This window comes from Bubalus kerabau, chromosome 12 (genome assembly GCF_029407905.1).
Source record: "Bubalus kerabau isolate K-KA32 ecotype Philippines breed swamp buffalo chromosome 12, PCC_UOA_SB_1v2, whole genome shotgun sequence".
NCBI lineage: Eukaryota > Metazoa > Chordata > Mammalia > Artiodactyla > Bovidae > Bubalus > Bubalus kerabau.
In genome coordinates this window covers 33,239,934-33,263,971 of record NC_073635.1, presented here as the reverse complement: position 1 = coordinate 33,263,971, position 24,038 = coordinate 33,239,934, and the positions used below count along the sequence as shown (strand labels likewise).

Genomic DNA, 24,038 nt, shown 5'->3' with positions numbered 1-24,038 from the left:
ATTAGCTTTCTCAAGGCCAGCGAGTTGAACTGTCCAAGTTTGGATATGACTTGTAGTAGAGTGGGATGATTTTCCTTGCTCTTGAAAGTTTTGCTTATTTAAAAACAATTTGGAGAAATGAAGTGTTCATTTAGTTCTGCATCAGTTTCATTATAGGCAAATCCTTGACAGCAAGTGAGGAAATTTAAGAAAGAAACCCATTATAAAGGTGGATAATAAGTGTCTTACTGTAAGCCTGGTGGCTCAGATGGTAAGGATCGCCTGTAATGCAGGAGTCTGGGGTTCAATCCCTGGGTGGGGATGGCTACCCACTCCAGTCTTTTTGCCTGGGAAATCCCATGGACAGAGGAGCCTGCTGGGCTATAGTCCATGGGGTTGTAAAAAGAGTCGGACATGACTGAACAAATGCCTAATACTTTCATTACTATTTCACTTTCATAGTAAGTGGCATATGACAAATAGTGTGAGCTTGTTTCTTCAGGAATCAGGTCCACAGTGGCTGCTTGAGAAAGAATTCCTAAGAGCCCTGTAGAACCCTCTTTAGGAACCAAGGGGTTAAGCGCTTGGAAGTCAACTTATACCTAGTTGACACCTTCCAGCTGAGTGACTTTGGAGTCACTTAACCTTGGAGAGACCTGGTTTCCATTTTTGTAAAGTGAGGATATCATGACCTCTGTGATAGTCTTCAAGCTACCTTTTTAAAAATGTAAAATGCTGAGTACAGAGCCTATCACACACTCAACTCAAAAATGATGGGTTATTTCAGCAAACCTGGAGATTTTAAAAAATGGTTGATAGCTTATCATAAAGAACAGACCAATGAAGAAAGGTAGAGAGGGTTTCAAATAACTTACACACAAGCACCCAATGACAAGGTGGAAAAGGTGAGAGGCAGTCACGGCTTTTTCAACAGTCTGTGAAACACTCTCTTGAATACAGACAATGTCATTTACTCAAAGTTCAGTATGTTACAGATGTTTATCTCAGGTCCCCAGGTAGCTGGCTGCCCTGTTACTGTGTTTAACTCTGAGAACTCTCCTTCAGAGACTCCAATGAGAGTGCTGCCTAGCCAGGCTTCCCAAGAACCATGGGGATCAAGAAACAGCAATTTTTAAGTCACTCTACAGAGGACCAGGCTTCATCTAAAGGTCATGTGATCATTTTCCAGGAGCAAGTAGGCCTGTGGAAGGGAGGATGGGGCATTAGGAACAGTGACTGCAAAGGCATCTTGCCCTCTAAGATTCTACGACGTGAAAGTTAAATTTTTAAATTTGGGATTTGGGGAAAGACAATGCCACTAAATAAAAACGAATACATGCACAGTGCATGCTGAATAAACATAGGCGCGGATGGAATACAGGTTTACACTTGTGGGATGCTTTCTGGGAAAATCTCTTTGGGCGGCAGGAGTAGTCAACTTTTGAGGAAAAGCAGTAAGACAGCGCCCACGGTGTATATTTCTATTTCGTAAATGCATTTTAAGGAGAAAAAAAAAAAGAAAAAAAACACACGCAACCCCACAGGCACAAATAGACCAACTTTAATAGATATTATTTTGTATTTATATAGCGCCTTCTTCAAGAACCTTAGATGCTTTACAGACATTGTATCTAATTAATCCCCACAACAACCCTGTGAGGTAGGTATTACTCCCATTTTACAAGATAGGGAGACTGAAGCACAGAGAGGTTAAGTGACTTGCCCAAGGTCACACAGTTAAATTCACTGAAGAGCCAGGACCTGAGCGCCTTAGCCTCCCGGCTCCCAGGTTAAATACCTCATGAGAGAAATCTTCAATGAAAAAGTAGCTTTAAAGAAAGTATCAAGAGTAGTATGTTATGGAAGTGAGGTCTTTCTACTGCCACCAAGGAAAGGAAAAAACTCTACACGGATGGTTAGAGGCGACGAGACCCATATATTACACACCCCCCCTTCTCCCTCTGCCTAGAGTCTCAGGGCTCCTGTCTCCAGCCAGCTTCTAAAGGTACCACTGCCAAGGCAGAAGCCATATGACTTAGAAGTGAGACTTAATTTAGAATACTTACTTTCAGTTACAATAATTCATAGAAATTCTTATTCCAATACACAAAATACGGGACAGCCATCCCAACAAACATGTACACAGTTAGACGGCAATCACCACTGTGTACAACTGGAACCCGCCCCTCCTTTCAGTTGGTCAGCCAACACACACCCTCATGTCGCTTTCTAGACGTGTCACTTTTCTTCCTCTGTCTGCATTTCTCCCCCTAGCCCTAAACCCTCCGAGTTTTTCAAGCATACTGCGTTTCTGAGAAGCTTCGAGACATTACACGTAGATGCAGCTGCACTTAAGAGAACAAAGTGAATGGAGAACCATCATGCCATTGTCCTGCCCCTGACAGGTCGTCCTATTAAACAGGGTGTAGATGTGAACAGTGTGCGACTACTGTGGAACTCAAGAAAAATGTGAGAACTTGCTTTCATAGAAAATTTAACCTTGGCTTTTACTTTACTGTACTTTTTTTTTTTTAATGCAAAATGTAAAGTTTACAAACACAACACAGTATCCCAACGCTGTACCTTTATGCAAATGACTTCATCTATCTTTCTTCTACATGCCGCGGCCCAGTGCAAGTCAAAGCTGGTTCAGCTTCACGTTACTCCTCGTCTCTGGACTGAAAGCTGCAGACCTTCAGCTTTAAATTAGAAGACGATTTGGCTGAAGCCCTCAAAGCAAAAAAAATATATGCACCTCCAGAGCTCTGACCTTGCCCACATTCTTGGTTGTGATTCTCTGAGCCACAGTGGTAGATTGGGCAGGCCATGTAATTTGTACGAAACCATCCCAGCCAAGGGTAAGGCTTTAGAAACTGTTATCTGCAAAAGCAATCTGTCAGAAGACATCATCATTTTCTCCTGGCACATTTGTTTCAACAGCCCAATTAGCAAAGTGACCCTGTTAAAGATCTATTCGTGGAACGAATAGGTGAAGTCATTTCCTGAGCTAAAAGATACAGATAATAAATGTTAATAATAGCAGCAGACAAAAACATTCTTCTTTGTTGCTTTTTTTTTTTCAGATTCAACAGTATTAGTAAAATAAGTTTAGAAAATTACAGCAATTAAAAAAAAAGATTACTGCCTTAAAAAGACTTGAATAAAGAACATCTAAGACCTGATTGCTATTATTTTGAATATATATTCAATTACTTTCTGCAAGTCACATTCGGCCACTGTCAGACAACTTACTGATGTATAGGAAAGTGTCAACTGCAATGGTTTACATACATCTTACATCACGCATGTCACTTCTTGAAACTCCCAACAGAATGAAGTCTTTACAAACACAAAGTTAAATTTCTAAACACTCTTCCAGTACGATCTGTAAAGGTGGAAGGGGGGAAAAAAGGACTTGCTTTCAAAGTACTCCTGGTTGACCTCATTAATGCACTCCTCACAGGGTCTGTCAGCTCCCCCAGGAAGGCTGGGGTTGGGATGGTCACTTCTTTCCAGAATAAAGAACATCTGAAAATAAGGTAACTGCTGTGACATGAGTTTTCCAAACATGACCTCAGCCTGAAACAGAGTACTGAAGAACCCTCAAGACTAGCACACCACTACCACACCAGGATTTCTTCCATCATTCCACAACAATAGGGAATTTTTTGATTATTTTTTTTAATTTTACTGAAATTAAAGCTGAATAAAACTTACAACTAGGAACAAATATTTAGAGCCAGAGATATCAGTTCCTCCTGGAAAAAGAATAATTTACCTTCTCTCACTGCAATTTTTCTTAGGGTAACTTATGATTTAAAATAGTTTAAAAATTCACCTTAAAAATAGAAACAAACGAAAGGATTCATTAAACTGACAAAAACTAATAAAAATATGCTCAAATTTACCGACAGAATCATGGGCATTTCATACAATACTTAGACTCTACCAGTTTTAAGTAAAATAAATAAGGAAAAAAATTATAATTACAAAGCCAGTCTTTCCCCTTGGGGAAACAAAAAGCCGCTTTTGACCAATTGTTCCCTAGATATACATATACTGTATATGATTATAAGCTTCTTCAGAGAAGCAAACGTTATTTGCCTTCCTGACACTGGATTCTAATATCTGTTCAGTCTCTTTACATCAGGAAGGCGACTGCAAGTGTTGGGCCCAAAAAGCATTTCTGGTTTACGCTCGAAAAGACTACCCAGTGTTCTCTCTCTCTGTGTCCAACCCAGGCACGCGCGTGTGCGGCGTGTTCAGCATCACCTCCTGCCATCGTCAGTATAACCTCGCACAGACTCCCGTTCTCTCTGCTGCACCCCCAAGGAGCTCAATCACTACCGGTGCAATGAAGGAAGAGAAAATGCATGTCGGTTACTGGAAGGCTGTTTTACAAGAGGAGCTGGTATCTCTGATTTCACTGCCTTATGCAGAGCTGCACAGACAGCATGATACCTGAGCGAATCAATCAACTACCAGGATAGGAAGAGCGTGTTAACCCACGGTCTTTGCTTTATTGTGTGCAAAGTGTGCTGCTGCCCCCCTGAGCTCCCTGCAGTTCTCTTTTCTTGGAAAAATCGGTGCTTGATCCTTTCCCAAATAACCAGAGAAGAAATGAGGCAGAAAGTCTCTCTTCATCGCGGTTCCCTCAGTCCCGGGACTGATAGAAAAGGATGTAGCCAGACTCAGAGTTCTTCGAGATATCTGATGTTAACCCGTAGAATTCTTCAATAGCTTGTGCATCTATTTTCTGCAAGGAAAAAAACAAACGTCAGTAGAAAAATGAGCTCTTTGGACTCCTGGAATCCAGTAAAAGCTTCAACCTTTCTTAGGATAATGTCTTTCATTTTCTCATTTGTAAAACAGCTCTGCACAATCAGAATGGCTTGGATGATGCCCAGTATTGGTGAGAACGTGGAACGAATGGAACTCTCATTCACAGCTGGGAGTGCAAAACGTCACCAGAAACAGACAAAATGCTTTCATCATCTTCTAAGCCTGAACATACCCTGTGACCCAGTAACTCTATTCCTAGGTACAGGCCGAACTATAAGAAACAACGGATTGTCAACCATTGGGGATCTATGAACATGGCAATTTCATAAGGTCCAATCTAATATATACTTAAGAAAAAACTGAGTGCACATGTTCAGTGAAAGACTTGTACGAGGGTAACCAAGGCAGTTTTATTTTAATAGTCATTAATGGACAAAAAGCCAAGTTTCTAACATGGTATATCTGTACAATGAAAAATTAGATAGCAATTTTAAAAAAGAACTACTACTGCAAGTAACAAGAATGAACTGCATAAATAGGAATGAGTGAAAAAAGACACCAAAGAAGTCATACTGGATGAGTCCACTTGTATTCAAACATAGACAAAATTAACCCCAGTAAAGATAATAAAATTAGAAATAGTGGGTTCCAGGGGATGGGGAATGGGGGAGGAAAGCTGTAGGTACTATAAACGAATAAGAGAGCTTGTTGGGGTGGTGAAATACACTATTTCTTGATCTAGATGGCAGTTATGTGTGTGCACTCATGTGTGTGTTCACATGTAACAATTTAAACTGTTGCTTAAAATCTGCATACTTAACTGTGTCTTATAGCTCAATAAATTATTTTTTTCATAGTGTAAGTTCTTTTTCTTAACTAGCTCTGTGGTTGAAAGATCTCACTTGTTTTATTCTAAACATTTTCAAGGCTACCTGACCGTTCCAGCAGCACTGGAACTGGATATTAGGGACTGAGAAGTAGGAATTCGATTACAACCTGAAGACCTGTCATATACAATGAGAAGCTGGAAGGAAAAAGTCACGAGCAAGATACACATATAACTTTGAAGGAAAACAAGAAATCAGGAAACTACTTACTTCTACAATGTCGTCATCAAACAACAACCAAAAATCATGACTCTTAACTATTGCAATATAATGGCCTCGATTGGGACCACTAAAACAAAGAGAAATAAAAGTTAACTTTATATAAAGTTTATTAGTATTACTCTTCTTGTCCTAAATTCCATGTTCTGTAAAGGAGAAAAACTGAAACAGGTAAAAATGTTCCTTACTTATTCTTTCCCCCCAAGAGATCAAGCTACATTGATCTGAACTGTCATTCGATTTTAAAATAATTTGTACTCTGCTTTGAGAGATATAACCAGTATTCTATTTATATAAAGCTATGCTATTAAAATTCTTTGTTGCCTTTTAAAATTATTATTTTTAAAGTAAAGTTCAAATTTGATTCTGCAAGAGACTTAAATAAAATTTTCTAGCATTTTTGTGGGGCAAGAGAGGCCAGAACACACTGAATTATAACCATCAAACAATGTACATAGAATTATTTCTGAGTCTTAACCCTTGGCAATAGTTTTTCTTGAGGAAAAATTCCACATGATGCTTGAAAAAGATATTGAAACCCTGGATCTGCAATCAAGCTCCAACTTCATAAACTTCTCTAAACAAATAACTTATTTTTAGTATTATTAGTGCTAGTTTTAATTCTTAGCAACATGTAATTATTATAATTGCCTCTGCATTTCATTTTAAATAAATCTGGGATACAGAAATCTAGAAAAATGTAAAAATAAAGGTGGGGTTTGTTTTTTTTTTTTTTTTGGCCATGCTGCATGGCTTGTGGGATCTTCATTCCCCAACCAGAGACTGAACTCGTGTCCCCTGCAGTGGAAGCGTAGAGTCCCAACCACCGGACCACCAGCCAATTCCCTAAAAGAAATTCTTTTTAAAGAACATATCAAAGATTTTTTTTAACTTCTCCCAGTTATTTAAGTATGACTCACTAGAAAAGCTTATATAATTTTTAATTAAATTACAATTCTACCACAATTATTACATTATAGGCCTTGAAAAAATTTTCAACACAAATTATCCTTTATGGCTCTGAATACTATTTTAAAAGCAGCAACCTCAGATCTGAGAATAAGCTGCCTCCCAGTTTCTTTAGATCTTTGATCCCGTAGTTAAAATGAGTATCTTTGTTGACAGAACAATATGACGAGAGTACTTTTTCCCTGCGGATGAAAACATCTTAAACTTAAAAAAAAAAATCTTAATGCTAACATAAACCTCCAGTCTGATCATTACAGTAGGGTTCTGTAAGTTATCTGATACTGTTTTCCTCTGTTCAGATGTCATTACTTACTTTAGAAAAAGAATGCTCCAAAAATGGAAAAGCAAGATTACTGCTGAGGATAAATGACAGGAAATGGGCTGACGCAGACCACAGAGGTTAAAGTCTGTGACAGGGTGGACCCCCCTCCCAGCTCTCTTGACATATTCTGAGCAGAAAGGTGGGAGGGAGGGACAGCTAACGTTCTCGTTCTCTGGGATACAATACGCTGTTAGTACACGTTTCCAAACACCAGGGGAAATGGAGGAGTGTCTTGTTTTAAAATTATTACAAAAGGGAATTTCTTGGTGGTCCAGTGGTTAGGACTTGCACTTCCACTGGCTAGGCCCTGGTTCAGTCCGTGGTGAGGGAACTAAGACCCCACAAGCTATACAGTACAGCCAAAGTGTGTGTGTGTATATATATATATAATAAAATAAAATTAATACAGGAAATTGTAAACAGTCAATGAAGATTGTATGTTCTAAACATAAATGTTGATTATGCAATGCTCTTGTGGTCTGAGAATCTTTTTGAGCTATTTTATGAATTAAGGTCTATAGATGAGATAGTACACTAAATTAGCTAATAGGAAACATACACACAGACTTGTAAAATCGGAAAACTTATCTTTGAAGGTTATCTTCAAGGCCTTCTAAAAGTGTTTTTCATTATTATTAATATGATGAACATATCCAACTAGTCTCAGATTTTGTAAAAATAAAGAACTTATTTTATAAAATCTCTTTAAGGAGCATCTTTTTTCTTTTTTTTAACCAACAACCAAGAAAAACAAAAAAGAAAACTAACAGGACTTAAAAGTTCTCAGAGTAATATTTAGATGGTGGTGGTGGTGGTTTAGTCACTAAGTCGTTTCTGACTCTTTGCAACCCCATGGACTGTAGCCCGCCAGGCTCCTCTGTCCATGGGATTCTCCAGGCCAGAATACTGGAATGGGTTGCCATCCCCTTCTCCAGGGGATCTTCCCAACCCAGGAATTGAACCTGAGACTCCTGCACTGCAGGCAGATTCTTTACCAGCTGAGCTACGAGGGAAGCCCTTATTTAGATAATAAGAACAAATATCAGATCCAAGCAATAATGCACTATTTTAACAGATAAAAGCTTTAAGGAGGAAACGGTAAAATGGATCTGAAATACTCATTCTGAAATAAACTCATCTCGGTCCTAGAGCACCGGGGGTACAGGATCTCTGGCAGGCCCGCCTCTGAGTGGCTCTGGGGTGTCCTGTGCGCACTGCCCACCCCCGAGCTTCCCGCCGGCACGGCCCACACCCGTTACCTTCCACAGTGAACCACGACGGCCACGAGGTCGTACATTCTGTCAGGATTGGTCGCATCGCCTGAAGTGTTAAACAGACGAAGTTCTAAAGGAAAAACCACCCGGTAAGAAAGTTTTGTGTATCGATGAAGTTGATCCATATACTTAAATCTTTTCAGATGCAGAGCTAGAATCATGGGCAGCTTTTTCACTTTCATCCTGTCAGAATAAACATGAAGACAGAATCTCGTAACAGACATTCACCATGTGCTTAAAAGAACTATCAAACTGCAGGATTCAATTAACCGTTGACAGTTTTATTAGCCCAGCACTGCCCACTTCCGCATTATTTCTACCTGTGCCTTTTTTAAGCTTTTTATTTTGTGTTGGGGTAGAACTGATTAATAATGCTGTGACGGTCTGAGGTGAACAGCAATCTCCTGGGACTCTTACATCAGCAGAGCAACATTCTGACGGTCTTAAGACGGCCCCCTGTCCCTCATCATCTCCAAACCACATAATGCGACCTGGAACTCCGTGTGGCTCCCAGACAGAGGTCTAGCCCGTTATTTTAAGAACTCTGAACTCCTGAAATAGAGGTCCCTTAAGACAAGGCAGACTGCAGGCGATGCCTGCGTCTGGTAGAGGAAAAACCGGTTCCTAAGAGCTGCTGAGAGCAGAGACTAAAATACATTTGTTCTACTCATCTATATAAGTCAGGAACAGACTGGGAACAGGAGAGAGAGAGAGAAGAGCAATGAAGACCAGCCACTCAGGGCGTTTCACAGACAGGATACAGTTCCTTACTGCGTGGATCCCAGAAAGGCAATAAAATAACCTGGAAACACAGGAATGAGGTTTCTACCTGTGAAGTCCAGGCCTCCTCATCCTCAACAATCCTGAAGACCCCCTCCATGCCATCTCCACTCCCCCATGTCACCGCACGGCAGCCTCTTCTTAACAAAATTCGCCAACGCTTTCCCGTCCAACAGAAACAGCTGTTCTCCTCCACCCTCCACCAGCACTTTACAGACTCACTCTGTCTCGGTACAGTTTGCTACACGACAAAATACAGAGATGGTTGTGGTCTCTCTCTCTGTCTAGGGTCTGGACTCTGGGCAGACAGAAACCATCTCTTTCATCGTATTTCTCCACCCCCCAGTAATAATGCCTGGCACACAGCAGGTACTTGACAAACAGTGCAGGACTGAATTCTGTATGTGTTCAGTGAAGCAAAACACTTTTCATACTTTAAAATAAAAATTACTAAGCCACTGCCTCTAATAAAGTGAAAAAAAAATTTTGTAGCCTTATTCGAAACCTGCATTCTACAGATCTTAAGTGTGGAGGAGCAGCTGATTATCCCAGAAATATTTACTAACCTGGCCAGTGAAAAACATTAGTGAAAATAAATGTAAAAACCTAATCTTTCCTGGAAAACCAGCCAGCCACAGGAACCAACAGTCTTTATGCCCTTTTCCTCAATAATTCCATTTCTAGAAATTAAATATATAACCTCAAATGCAATATCCCTGAGCCCTCACTGAGACTGAGAAACAGGGATATTCATAATCTCAAAATACCTCCACACAAAATGCATATGAGTAACAAACTAGGGAGAAAGCACAGCTTAACATTTGGAGACAGCACCTCAGTCAAGTGACCAGAGAGAACGGTGGGAGTCACGGGACCTACAGAGCAGCCCCAGACCGTCCTGGGAAGGGCTGGCTGTGGGGCTGACCCTCAGCTGGCATCTGGGAACCTGATCTGGGGGTGCTCCCGCTGTTCCCTAGCTGGTAAGCGGTGCTTGATGTGCCTGAACTTGTGGTACAGATCATATGGTTTATGCTGAGCTCTTGCTTCCCTTCCAGGAGCCTGGAGTTTTGGTACAGGCCTGATGGCTTGGCGGGTGAAGAATCCGCCTGAGATGCATTAGACATAAGAGACTCAGCCTTGATCCCTGGGTCAGGAAGATCCCCTGGAGGAGGAGATGGCAACCCACTCCAGTATTCTTGCCTGGAGAACCCCATAGACAGAGGAGCCTGGCGGACTATGGTCCGTGGGGCCGCAAAGAGTCGGATACTGAGTGACTGAGCGTGTATGCACACACACAGGCAGGCAATGCCTAGGCGACCTGCCCCCAGTAAATCTCGGGCACCACACTGAGTCTGTGATGAGCTTCTCTGGGAGACAATGCTGCCACATTCGATGCTGGAGAAACAAGTGTGTCCAAGTGACTCCATGTGGACAGGACACCCGGCTTCCCCTTTGCTGATCGGACCTGTCACTGTTCCCTGTGACAAACCTTAGCTGTGAGCAGGACTACAGACGCTGAATCCTGTGAGTCCTTCTAGGGAAGCATCAAATCCAGGAGTGGTCGTGGGGCCCCGACACATGACACGCATCAAAATCGTGTATTTAAAAAGAACACAGCCTCACCTCTGTGTGATTCCTGCCCAGAAAACATAATCTGAACCTCATCACATGAAAATATGAGATGGACCCAAAGAAGGACATTCTGTAAAATAACTATTAAAATAACTAAGTAAAATAAGTAAACTAAGTAAAATAACTACAATTATTAAATTTTATTAATAAACCTGACAACTATGACACATTCTGAATAAAATAGTATCATAGTGATATAGTGCTTATACATGAATCTTACACGTGCATAGTACATTCTGGGTGTTTTGATTAAGTTTTTCTCTCTGATAACTGATCTCTCTTTTTTGAATTTATTTATGGGATGTTTTTGCAGCAAGTGGGATCTAGTTCCCTGACCAAGGACCAAACCCGGGCCCCCTGCATTGGAAGCAAGGAGTCTTAGCCACTGGACCACCAGGGAAGTTTGAGGTGTTAGTTTCTCAGTCATGTCTGACACTTTGTGACTCCATGGACTATAGCCCACCAGGCTCCCTGTCCATGGAATTCCCAAGCAAAAATACTGGAGTGGGTTGCCACGCCATTCTCCAGGGGATCTTCCCGACCCAGGGATCGAACCCAGGTCTCCTGCAATGCAGGCGGATTCTTTACAGTCTGAGCCATCAGGGAAGCCCTGGACCACCAGGGATGTCCCAGATAACTGCTCTCTTTAGTTACTAAGACTAATTTTTCCCTCATCTTTGACATACAACAGTTATTTTCTTTGAAAAGAGAGGATGACCGTGATTTCCTCTCCATTAGTTCTACCACATAAAGCAATCCCTACTAACATATCATCCTACTGTAATGAAAATCTCATTCTCTTAATAGCTGCTCTGTTTCACACTCGACTGGTAGAGCACTGGTTTCTCAGAATCCAGTGGGTCCTCAGTCATAGCAACAAACCTGTACATGAGGATCTGGAATTATTATGACTTACATCATTGTTTTACATATATTCTCCTCCCATCCCTGTGCTCTCATTCAGAAACACTATGCTGCTGCTGCTGCTGTTAAGTCACTTCAGTCATGTCCGACTCTGTGTGACCCCATAGACAGCAGCCTACCAGGCTCCCCCGTCCCTGGGATTCTCCAGGCAAGAACACTGGAGTGGGTTGCCATTTCCTTCTCCAATGCATGAAAGTGAAAAGTGAAAGTGAAGTCACTCAGTCGTGTCTGACCCTCAGCGACCCCATGGACTGCAGCCTACCAGGCTCCTCCGTCCATGGGATTTTCCAGGCAGGATTACTGGAGTGGGGTGCCATTGCCTTCTCCTAACCTGTAATTTTTAAGTGTCAAGAGAGTGAAAGTCAAGCAAAGACTAATAAGGAACTGCTCCCAATGTAGAAAGACGACAGAGACACGAATGCTAAGTGCAACGTGTGCTTCTGGACTGGACCCTTTTTTTCTATAAAGGACATTACTGGGACATCTGGTGATGCTAAAGGAAGGTCTACGACAACAGTAACATGTCAGTGCTGCTGTCCTGACGTGGCCGGACATGGTACAGGGGAAACGTCTCCACTGGCAGGACACTGCTACCGAAGCCTCAGAAATGTGAGACATCACAGCAGGGACCCACTCTCAAATGGTTAAGGGTGAAAAGGCATTCTTGGTATATTGCTCACAAGACTTTGAGGCTGCTTCAAAATAAAAAGTAAAATAATCAGGGTGATGATGAGTCCCTTTTCTGATACCAGAATACGGTCTTCATGGTAACACACTGAGAGAAGGCATGAATCCTATGGAGGAACAGTGGAGATTGGAGTGGGCGTGAGGAAAGCACTTTCCCCCTCTTCTTTCCTCACCAAGAGAAAGCTTACACAACGAGGAGAGCTTCAAAGCAGAACCCTCTCACTGTGTTGGTTTATGGTGATTAAACACTCACCAAGTGTGGACAGTCAAGGCAGCACAGAGTTGAGCACTGTTTGCCTGGTAACCACCTAATGTGTTTGTCTAGTAATTACCTAATGAGTCTTAACGGTTGGTGATAAAATGAAGGATGATTACTCAATGCAAACTGCCAGAGATCACTTTTGGTTAGAACATCCATGGCCAAAGAATCACTATGAATTTCAGAAAACACTAAATTACCGTTTGTGTGCTTCCTGTTTGCTGCGACATTCTTCACAGTAATATTTGTATTCACTGCATAGAGTTTCTGTGTTGCTAAAACCCCTGTTGTAAAATTCAAAATAAATTAGTTTTGCCTATACCAGAAAATGATGTATTCATTTAAAGATATTCTAAAAACCAAAGATAATCATTAACTGTCAAAATAAATAATTCCACGCTTACCTTAAGCAGTGAGTAATTGATGTGTTTTGTTCCACGTCAACAGAAAGGTCTAAAAAATCTTCATCTTTGCTGCTTATCTGTAAAAATAAGAGAATTAATTACCTTTGATTTCTTTAGATATCAGGAAATTACTGCTTCAAAATGATAGAATTAAATGTGGGTTATTATCAGTATTATCAAATACATAAAGAACCTTTTCCCCCAAGTTGAAAAGAAACTACTTGAGTCATGCAAGTTTACAAAAGGACGCTGAATCAACACCCTTCATTATATTTAGAGGAAAATACCAAAGTGCACCTACGGCTGCTCTCCTTACTGGCAAAGGCTGGTGTGATGTGAAATCCTATCACTTCCCCGAATCCTGGTATGGGGGGTGGTTTAGTCACTCAGTCGTGGCCCACTCTTTCAACCCCATGGACTGTAGCCCGCCAGGCTCCTGTGTCCATGGTGTAAAGCATAAAACAAACTATGCCATACACAGTAATTCTTAAAAGAACACAGGACAAGGCTGAATGAGAATGGCTGGTAAAGGACATGATCTCTGTACTGTTTAATTATTTAAGAAAAAAACTACCATTTAAGAAAAAATGTTAGTCCAACATGCCAAATGAGCCTTCATTTATGACCTTCTTTCATTTACCCTCCGAATTTAACCATGTTCTGTGTGAACTATGAATAAATCATCTGTCACGATCTAAAGTTACTACTGATTCAGTGAACTGGAGTAGGACACATCCCTCGCGCTGGCTGCCTCCCTTGACAGGATGCAACAGGAGGGACGTCAGACTCGGTGCCCGGGACCCCCCCCCCCCACCACACGACTCTACACGCACAGATGGTCTGTGATGACTTTCTCGATATGACAGCAAAAGCATTTAAAGAATATCAAAAGCACTTCCATGAAGGAAAACAAACAAACAAACTGGACTTGATTAAAATTTAAAATTAAAACATTAAAAACTTCTGATCTGCCAAAGGCATGGTTCAGAGAAAGTAAAGATGAGCCACAGGCTGGGAGAAATCCTTGCAAATGACACAGCTGACAAAGGCCTGGTATCTAAAATGTACAAAGTACTCCTAAAACTCAACAACTAGAAAACAAACAACCTGATTTGAAAAATGGGCCAAAGACTAGTACTGGTACCTCAGCAAAGAAGATATATAGATGGCAAACAGGTGCATGAAAAGATGTTCCACATTATATGCCATCAGAGAAATGCAAATTAAAATGAGACAACACTACACACCTATTAGAACAGCCAAAATTCAAAACACCGACATCAGCACGTGCTGACCAGGACGTGGAGCAGCAGGAACTCTCCCTCATTGCTGGTGGGAATGTGAATGTAGTTCCTTCCAAAACTAAACATACTCTTGCTACCACACGATCTAGCAACTGCGCCCCTGACCACCAACTGAGGCACTGAAAACATATCCACACAAAATCCTGCACATGCCTGTTCAGAGCAGCTTTATTCATAATTACCAAAACAAGCAACCGAGACGTCCTTCAGTAGGTGAATGGATAAACTCTGGTACATCCAGACAATAAAATGTAATTCAGCAATAAAAAGAAATGAGCTATCAAGCTGTGAAAAGACGGGTGGGAACCTTAAATACCTACTGCTGAGTGCAAGAAGCCAATATGAAAAGGCCACATGCTCTACGATTCCAACCACGTGGCATCTGGAAAGGGCAAACTATGGAGGCATAAAATGACCGTGGCCGCTAGGGGCTGGGGCAGTGGGAGGCACAAATACACGGGGCACAGAGGGCCGTCAGAGCAGCAAGACTACTCTGTACGACACTGAGGTCACAACACAGCCCTCCTGTTCAACATGAAGTCTCAACACAGTTCACACCGCAGCGAGTGTTCCTCTGCCGGCTCAGGGTTCAGTCAACAAGAGACAGCTGAGAGGCTCGTCGGTCACAGGCACCACAACTCTCAAGTTCACTCTCACACTCATCTTCAAAGAACTTTTAACACAATGGGTTAGATGTGTTCTGTATGACATTTTATGATATACTTACGGTTTCACAAGTAAGACACCTGGTTTCATTAGTCAGTGTTCCCTGAAAGATCTCATGAACCCATGTTGGGTCTGCTGTGCTGTTATTTTCACTGTCGATGTTGCCGTTAGGCAAACGACCATTTTGCTTCTCCTGCTTTCTCTCTTCTTGTAAAATATCAGCAATGGTATTTAGTAGGTAATTTAGGAATTCGTGGGCATCTTGCTGCATGTAGTTGTCAAAGAGCTCTAAAAATAATGATACATAGAGAATTATTTCAGAATGAATAACTTCATTAAAAAAACTAAATTAAAAAAAGTATATCTAGTACTCTATCAGAATTACATAAAATGTTTGGGACTGTTAGTAATGAACAAGAAACACGTACCTTTCACATATACAAATTATGACTCAAATGTGGGGAAAATAAAGTTATGATGAATAAAAGTCTTCTGCTGCTGCTGCTGCTGCTGCTGCTGCTGCTAAGTCACTTCAGTCGTGTCTGACTCTGTGCGACCCCACAGACAGCAGCCCACCAGGCTTCCCCATCCCTGGGATTCTCCAGGCAAGAGTACTGGAGTGGGGTGCCATTGCCTTCTCCAATGCATGAGAGTGAAAAGTGAAAGCGAAGTTGCTCAGTTGTGTCCGACTCTGTGCGACCCCATGGACCACTGCCTACCAGGCTCCTCCGTCCATGGGATTTTCCAGGCAAGAGTACTGGAGTGGGGTGCCATTGCCTTCTCCAAAAATCTTCTAAAAAATACTAACTGATCAAAAAAGAGAAAACCTATCCTCATACAGAATGTATTGAGGTGGTAAGAATCAACTGCTTTTTATTAGTTCACTTAATCTGTTGTCCCATAAATACTACAAAAAGGCAAAATGGTTGTCTGCGGAGGCCTTACAAATAGCTGTGAAAAGAAGAGAAGTGAAAGGCAAAGAAGAAAAGGAAAGATATACCCATTTGAATGCAGAGTTCCAAAGAAGAGCAAGGAGAGATAAGCCTTCCTCAGTGATGAATGCAAAGAAATAGAGGAAAATAATAGAATGGGAAAGACTAGAAATCTCTTCAAGAAAATTAGAGATACCAAGGGAACATTTCATGCAAAGATGGGCTCAATAAAGGACAGAAATGACACACACCTAACAGAAGCAGAAGATATTAAGAAGAGGTGGCAAGAATACACAGAAGAACTATACAAAAAAGATCTTCACAACCCAGATAATCACGATGGTATGATCACTCACCTACAGCCAGACATCCTGCAGTGTGAAGTCAAGTGGGTCTTAGGAAGCATCACTACGAACAAAGCTAGTGGAGGTGATGGAATTCCAGTTGAGCTCTTTCAAATCCTAAAAGATGATGCTGTGAAAGTGCTCCACTCAATATGCCAGCACATTTGGAAAACAGCAGTGGCCACAGGACTGGAAAAGGTCAGTTTCCATTCCAATCCCAAAGAAAGGCAATGCCAAAGAATGCTCAGACTACCACACAATTGCACTCATCTCACACACTAGTAAAGTAATGCTCAAAATTCTCCAAGCCAGGCTTCAGCAATATGTGAACTGTGAACTTCCAGATGTTCTAGCTGGATTTAGAAAAGGCAGAGGAACCAGAGGTCAAATTGCCAACATCCGCTGGATCATGGAAAAAGCAAGAGAGTTCCAGAAAAACATCTATTTCTGCTTTATTGGCTATACCAAAGCCTTTGACTGTGTGGATCACAATAAACTGTGGAAAATTCTGAAAGCGATGGGAATACCAGACCACCTGACCTGCCTCTTGAGAAACCTGTATGCAGGTCGGGAAGCAACAGTTAGAACTGGGCATGGAACAACAGACTGGTTCCAAATAGGAAAAGGAGTACATCAAGGCTGTATACTGTCACCCTGTTTATTTAACTTATATGCAGAGTACATCATGAGAAATGCTGGACTGGAAGAAACACAAACTGGAATCAAGATTGCCGGGAGAAATATCAATAACCTCAGATATGCAGATGACACCACCCTTATGGCAGAAAATGAAGATGATCTAAAGAGCCTCTTGATGAAAGTGAAAATGGAGAGTGAAAAAGTTGGCTTAAAACTCAACATTCAGAAAACTGAGATCATGGCATCTGGTCCCATCACTTCATGGGAAATAGATGGGGAAACAATGGGAACATTTGACAGACTTTATTTTTAGGGGCTTCAAAATCACTGCAGATGGTGACTGCAGCCATGAAATTAAAAGACGCTTATTCCTTGGAAGAAAAGATACGATCAACCTAGACAGCATATTAAAACGCAGAGACATTACTTTGCCAACAAAGGTCCATTTGGTCAAGGCTATGGTTTTTCCAGTACTCATGTATGGATTTGAGAGTCAGATTATAAAGAAAACTGAGTGCTGAGGAATTGATGCTCTTGAACTATGGTGTTGGAGAAGACTCTTGAGAGTCCCCTGGACTGCAAGGAGATCACACCAGTCCATCCTAAAGGAAATCAGTCCTGAACAGTCATTGGAAAAACTGATGCTGAAGCTGAAACTCCAATACTTTGGCCACCTGATGTGAAGAACTGACTCATTGGAAAAGATCCTGATGCTGGGAAAGACTGAAGGGAGGAGGAGAAGGGGATGACAGAGGACGAAATGGTTGGATGGCATCACCGACTCAATGGACATGAGTTTGAGCAAGCTCCAGGAGTTGCTGATGGACAAGGAGGCCTGGCATGCTGCAGTCCATGGGGTCACAGAGTCAGACACGACTGAGCGACTGGACTGAACTGATAAATACTACAACAGGGCAACTTTTAAAGCAGAAAGTGGACCTTGTGGCAGTGCCAGGGCAAATGTATACAAATCACAGAGGAAGCCTTGAACATGATAAATCACTGGGCCACACAGCCCCGTGTACACCCTCTGCCAGAGTCAGGTGAGGCCTGGAACCTGCACTTCTCCAAGCACCTCCAGGTGATTCTGCTGTGCAGTCAAGTTTAGGGAACAAAGGCATCATGGAAAATATATTTAATCCAGAGAATCTCTAAGGGCCCTTCCAAAGACCTGTAACTCCGTGGAACGTCCCCCGTAGCTACTCAAATGAGTCCTGTCATGGAAACACTAAGCATTTGACCTGTGCTCACATGATGTACCCTGAGCCTGGAGAGGAAGACCTTCCAGGGCAGGGCCTCATGCCATCTTCCTAACAACCCCGTGACACCGCTATTAGCAGTATTTCACATGTGAGGAAACAGAAGAGAGCGGTAAAGACACTGCCAGGAATCAGCAGGACCAGGACTCAAGGCAGGCCGTCAGGCCCCACCCAGGGGACTTGGGCAGCCAGGCCACCTGACCACATAGGCATCTGCACCCAGCCAACAAGATGCACTCAGACCACCACCCCGCCAGGAAGTTTCACCTCCAGAGCTTATATAAGTTCAGGAAGTTTATGGTTTACATTTTCAAAATGATAGAATAGAAACAGATTAGAAAATCGAGGGAAAGCCTCCCTAAGACACAAGGAATTTAAAAATTACATTACAGAAGAGCTGCAGATATGACCACATAAGACTAAGTTCTACACATTAGAAATCATTTAAAAAGTTTAAGATGGTGAAACCTGAAAGGTATCAACATCTTCAACACAAAAAGAATTTATACAAAAGACAAAGTCAGCAAAAAACTTGAAATCAACAACTTATAGAAACAAAATTTTAAAGGTTAAATAAAATACATGAAAAAACATTCAACCCCATGGTAAACCAAAGAGGTCATTTGGCATTTTTTGAATGAATGAATGAATGAATGAACAGACCACAGGCACTGAAACAGTGAAGGTGACATAAGAAGAATAAACTTGGCCCCCAACAGCAGTGTGAATGATGCACAGAGCCACAAGCCAGCTGTTCTGACTTCAAGCCACCTTAGGAGAGGTGACCCTCTGCACAGGTGAAAACCCATGTAAAACCATAGTTGGCCCCTTGTATGTAAGGACCCTCCGTACCTGGTGGTGCACCTGTGGATTTGAGCCGCCACAGACGAGCAGGGCTCTAGTATTGACTACTGAAACAATCCTCGTGCAAGTGGACCCGTGTAATATAAACCCATGCTGTCCAAATGTCAACTGTACATGAGCTTTCTACCAGGACAAAATGTTTTAAGTGTCCCACCAACACAGACAAAAAAAAAACAACTCTCCGAGAAGACCTGAATCAGTCTCATTCTAACAGAGTTGTACTTGGCTTTCTCACAAACAGCAGATACTCGACACATCTGGAATTTAAGACAGTAAGTAGGTTTAGCTTTGAATCAGGGAAATATTTTAAAAAGTGCTTTTGTGAGCAATTAATCTATTTGTATATGGAGAAAATGAACAAAACTTTTAACATGGTTATCAGATTAATAAATAGTAACCTATAATCATATTATTCCAGCATCTTCATATGTTTTAGGAAATTCAGTATGACCCATGCTTTTCTCGATTCATGTGACAATGAACAGTTCAACTGAGTTAAGGGCAGGACTCCCCATTAATAACCAACCTTAGAAACTTCTCAAATTATATTTCTATTGGCATCATTATATTCGACAGATAACAAATGAAACTAAAAATAACACCCAATTTTCTTTCTACAGTGACTGAAATGCCTAATTCCAAGCAAATAAGCAAAAAGAATTCCACACGTTTCTCAAGTCCATCCGAACTTCCCGAGGCGGTTCACCACCCTGGACAGACGCTGGGCTCAGACGTCAGGGAGGACACGGGCCTGACAGGTCACCGTAACATCCCTGAGTGCCAGTGACGTTAAGGCAACTGAGGAAGCAGTGACTAATGATGAGCTTGCTAGGGAAATCAAATGAAAACTATTTGAAGAGAGAAAAGGGAAGTGGGGGTGCAGCCAGTAACTATTTTTAAAAGGGTGGGGTGGGGTAGGCGGTGGAGTTAAAACCATATATCTAAGCCAGAAAGTTTCATTTATTGTGTTGGCGCTTTCCTTTGCCTGGGGTGTGACTCCCGGCAAGTCTTTTAGCGTCAGTTTTTGGTTTTTTTTTTTCATGGCTAAAGTGGGGGAAATATAATGGCCTTTCATCAGGTTATTGTAAGGATCAAATGAGTTAATATGCATAAAAAGCATTACCAAAAAAAACACAAATGAACAGTAATTGGAAAAAAAAAATCAACAAAAAAACTGCAGAAGACCCCGCAACTTTTCTTTTTTCAATATTTGGCTGCACCAGGTCTTAGCTGTAGCATGCAGGATCTAGTTCCCTGATCAGGGATCAAACCCAGCCACCCCCAACCCGCCCACCCCCGCCCGCATTGGGAGCCTGGAGTCTTAGCCACTGGACCACTGGGGAAGTATCCCCCAACAACTTTCCTTGATCAAAGAGCCAAGTAGGCAAAAAAAGAGAAATGACAATTTCTCATTTCTGGGCGTACAGAATTTAATCTCTGTACAGCACACTTCAGACGGCAGCCACACCTCACAGGAACCCAAGTGACTGTGTCCTCACTGAGCTGGCTGGCTCTGCCTTCCAGGCAGAACACCGCCTTTGGCTTCTCAGAGGCCGCTGCACCATCGGGCGTGAGGATGCCCAGCCGACACTTGCTGCACCTGATCGTCCTGTTACCTCAGCAGCAGGTTGAGAAGCAGAAGAGTTATTTACCATTTTCTTTCCGCAATCTCGTTATGAACTTCTTAGGAGGTATGACTCCAACCTTCTTCTTCTGGGTGGCGATGCTGTGGAAGAGGTCTGCTAAGCACGTGAGAAGGCTCTCCTTCTTCCGGGGCTGACTCTTATACGCGAGAACTTTTTCCCGAAACGGACGACAGAAGTAAAGTGCCTGAAGAACTGAATTGCAGTAGCAGGTATTCCCAAACTAGGATAGAAAAAGAAGAAAAAAAAATTTTTTTTGGTTAAAATTGGGGGCAAAACAATTTCCAGAGAAAGAATTTCCAAGCCTAGAGTTGTTGAGAGAAGAGAAAGAGCAAGATAGGGAATATTTATGATCCTCATAAATCAAAAGGTACCCGAGGGTAGAACTGTGGTGTGGAGAAGATGCTTGAGAGTCCTTTGGACTGCAAGGAGATCCACCCAGTCCATCCTATAGGATCAACCCTGAATAGTCATTGGAAGGACTGATGCTGAAGCTGAAACTCCAATACTTTGGCCACCTGCTGCAAAGACTCATTTGAAAAGACCCTGATGCTGGGAAAGATTGAAGGCAGCCGGAGAAGGGGACAACAGAGGATGAGATGGCTGGATGGCATCACTGACTCGATGGACATGAGTTTGAGTGAACTCTGGGAGTTGGCGATGGACAGGGAGGCCTGGCATGCTGCAGTCCATGGGGTCGCAAAGAGTTGGACACGACTGAGCGACTGAACTGAACTGAGGGTAAAAATAATTGTCCTGACTGCAAATTAGAGATTTTAACATTAAATGGATGCTCTTGACATTAGTTTCAGGTTAAAATGGAAGAAAGATACATGTGATAAATTTGGCCTTTATGACCACTGAGTTAAAGAACTACAGTTTAAATAGTGAAATTAGATAAGGTTTAGGATTCTGGAGAATTTTTTTCTTTCCCAATTCTCACTCTTTTGATAGGATTGGTTGTATAAGAACTATTTTCTATACTGTACATTTAAAAATATAACTCTCAAAAATTATTTTATAAAAACATAATAGTGAAGTTTACTATCAAGTTCTTCAGTGCCACCCAAAAAATAAAAACAGAAAATAAGAAAAAAACAGGATACTCTGAAGTATTAGATGAAAGAATCAACAGTGTGACAGCCTAACCACTGACATGCTGAAATGCCAGGTCACACCATGCTCAATCCATGAGGAGGACGTGGACTCGCTCTGGAGTTGAATCTTGAATGGCTGCGCCACCTCTCACTGGCCACGTGGCCTGGAGCAGGCGACCACGACTACTCAGCTTCAGTTTCCTTCTTTTTTTTTTGGCCTTGCCCCAAGGCACGTGGGATCTTAGTTCCCCAACTAGGGATCAAACCTGCACCCCTGCATTGGAGACACGAAGTCTTAACCACTAGATGTCAGGGAGGCACGAGTTTCCTTCTATTTAATGACAAGGGAGGAAACAGTCTTACTTTACAAAGAGAAGAACACAGAGCTTGACAAATATTTTCTGCCTTCCTTCTTCCTTCCCATGAATAGACGATGACGTGAAAAGCAGGCTAATAAAACACCTGGAAGTCACTCAGGGAGGATCCAGGGAGTAAACAAGGACCGAGGACAGTTCTCAGAGCACTCTCCCAGGGTAAGGTCCTATACGCGAAACTCTAACAGGCTACCTGCAGAGGAGTGCTGAAGAATGCAACCCTTCAACTATGTCCATCAACACATGCACACGTCTGCTGATATTTTAAAATTAGGAAGGCTAAACCAAAAGCTAATATAAATGATTATTTATAGAGAGAAGGAAAAGAGGAGAGAGCAATGAAAGTGAGACCGCTGTGCATGTACATGGTTATAAGAAGTTTCTTTTGCACCCATATTTTTAAGAAAAGATTTATTTGGCTGCCCTGGGTCTCAACTGAGGAACACAGGATCTTTAGTTACAGCATGCCGACTTTTAGCTGCAGCATGTTAGATCTAGTTCCCCAACCAGGGATCGAACCTGGGCCCTCTGCATTGGGAGCTCAGAATCTTAGCCACTGGACCACCAGGAAAGGCCCTGTATCCATATTTTTAAAAAACTGAATTAAAACAGGAAGAAAAAATAAATTCCTAAAATCGAAAATAAAGAGAAATAAACCTAAATGTCTATCAAATTGGTGGCAGAATTACTTAAAGAATGACTTCAGATGACTTTAAAGCACAGGATGGGTTTTTACTATCAACGCCTTCCTAGGGAAGTTACCAAGCCACTCTATTTATCGGTTTCCTCATCTGTAAATGACGTTTATACCAGCACCAACCTCTACAATCTTGTGAAGAAGTAACTCAATGATCTGCATGAAGAACTTAGTGTGGTTTGGCACACCTCATCACTACATGGTTATTTTTGAAACAACCTTTTTTGAGTCATCTGTCCCTTTTGGAAAATTAGCTTAGCTGAAACAGATTAAATCCTATAATCCCCAGGTCTACACTTAAATCATGATAGATGGCAGCAGCACAAATAAACCAGAGGGGTGGTAGCATCAGCCTGCAGCACTGTGCAACTTGAAGTGATAAGAGCCATCACACGTGTGGACAGCGTACGGGTACCAGCACTGTCCATTTATTAAGAATCAGCAAAGCTTAATCTATCTTCCATTTTTAGATAAAAGTAAACATTAGCAGTGCTCATACTTTTGCCCCCGCCCCCCAATGAATCATCTTACATATTCCATTTGGAAACTACTGGTTTTAACCACTATTATGTCAACATAATGTCAACAGAATGTTTTAAATGGCTAACTGCTCCACTGTCGCCCACGCTGGTTGGTGATGATGCCTGTCCCATGAACATCCCCTTCTAAGGGAAGACCCTCTTCTCCCCACAATTTCTATTCAGGCACATCCCCAACCACCTGCTCCCTGCAGCCAAGGGTACCTAATCCAGATTCTCAGGGATGCTGTTCCTCCCCCTCACCTGACCCTCATCCTGACCCCCTTCCTGATCTGCCCCCCCCACCTACTCCCCTCTACTCACCTGCTCCTCCCCCCTTCACCTGCTCCCCAGCCCCAGGCCTCCTCACAGGAACTGACTTCTCTATGCAAATTCTGTAAGGGGGTCAGTCACAAGCCCTTCTGCAGATGCTGCCACAGGGTCAGGCACTTGATCCAATCTGGCCCGAGTTCTTTGGTCAGGTTTGATATGAACAGTCTGCGATCTCTGATAATATAGGCTTTGAGCAGCCTAAGGACACCAGGTGGGAAGAAACTAACGGAGAATGAAATCAACACAAAAG

At 42.1% G+C, this 24,038-nt stretch overlaps 1 protein-coding gene across 2 annotated transcripts in view; it reads right to left on the bottom strand.

The window, feature by feature from the left end:
- Positions 1 to 1,524: 1,524 nt before the first annotated feature.
- The window catches only part of USP12 (ubiquitin specific peptidase 12), a 59,441-nt gene continuing 36,927 nt past the window's right edge, over positions 1,525 to 24,038 (bottom strand). For both annotated transcript variants that reach the window (XM_055542498.1, XM_055542497.1), the window contains exons 3-9: positions 20,779 to 20,992; positions 15,150 to 15,376; positions 13,119 to 13,195; positions 12,915 to 12,998; positions 8,418 to 8,615; positions 5,859 to 5,937; positions 1,525 to 4,735 (exon numbers count right to left, since the gene is read on the bottom strand). In XM_055542498.1, the coding sequence (XP_055398473.1) occupies positions 4,634 to 4,735; positions 5,859 to 5,937; positions 8,418 to 8,615; positions 12,915 to 12,998; positions 13,119 to 13,195; positions 15,150 to 15,376; positions 20,779 to 20,992 (981 nt within the window). In that variant the 3' untranslated portion in view covers positions 1,525 to 4,633. The remainder of the gene's footprint in view (positions 4,736 to 5,858; positions 5,938 to 8,417; positions 8,616 to 12,914; positions 12,999 to 13,118; positions 13,196 to 15,149; positions 15,377 to 20,778; positions 20,993 to 24,038) is intronic.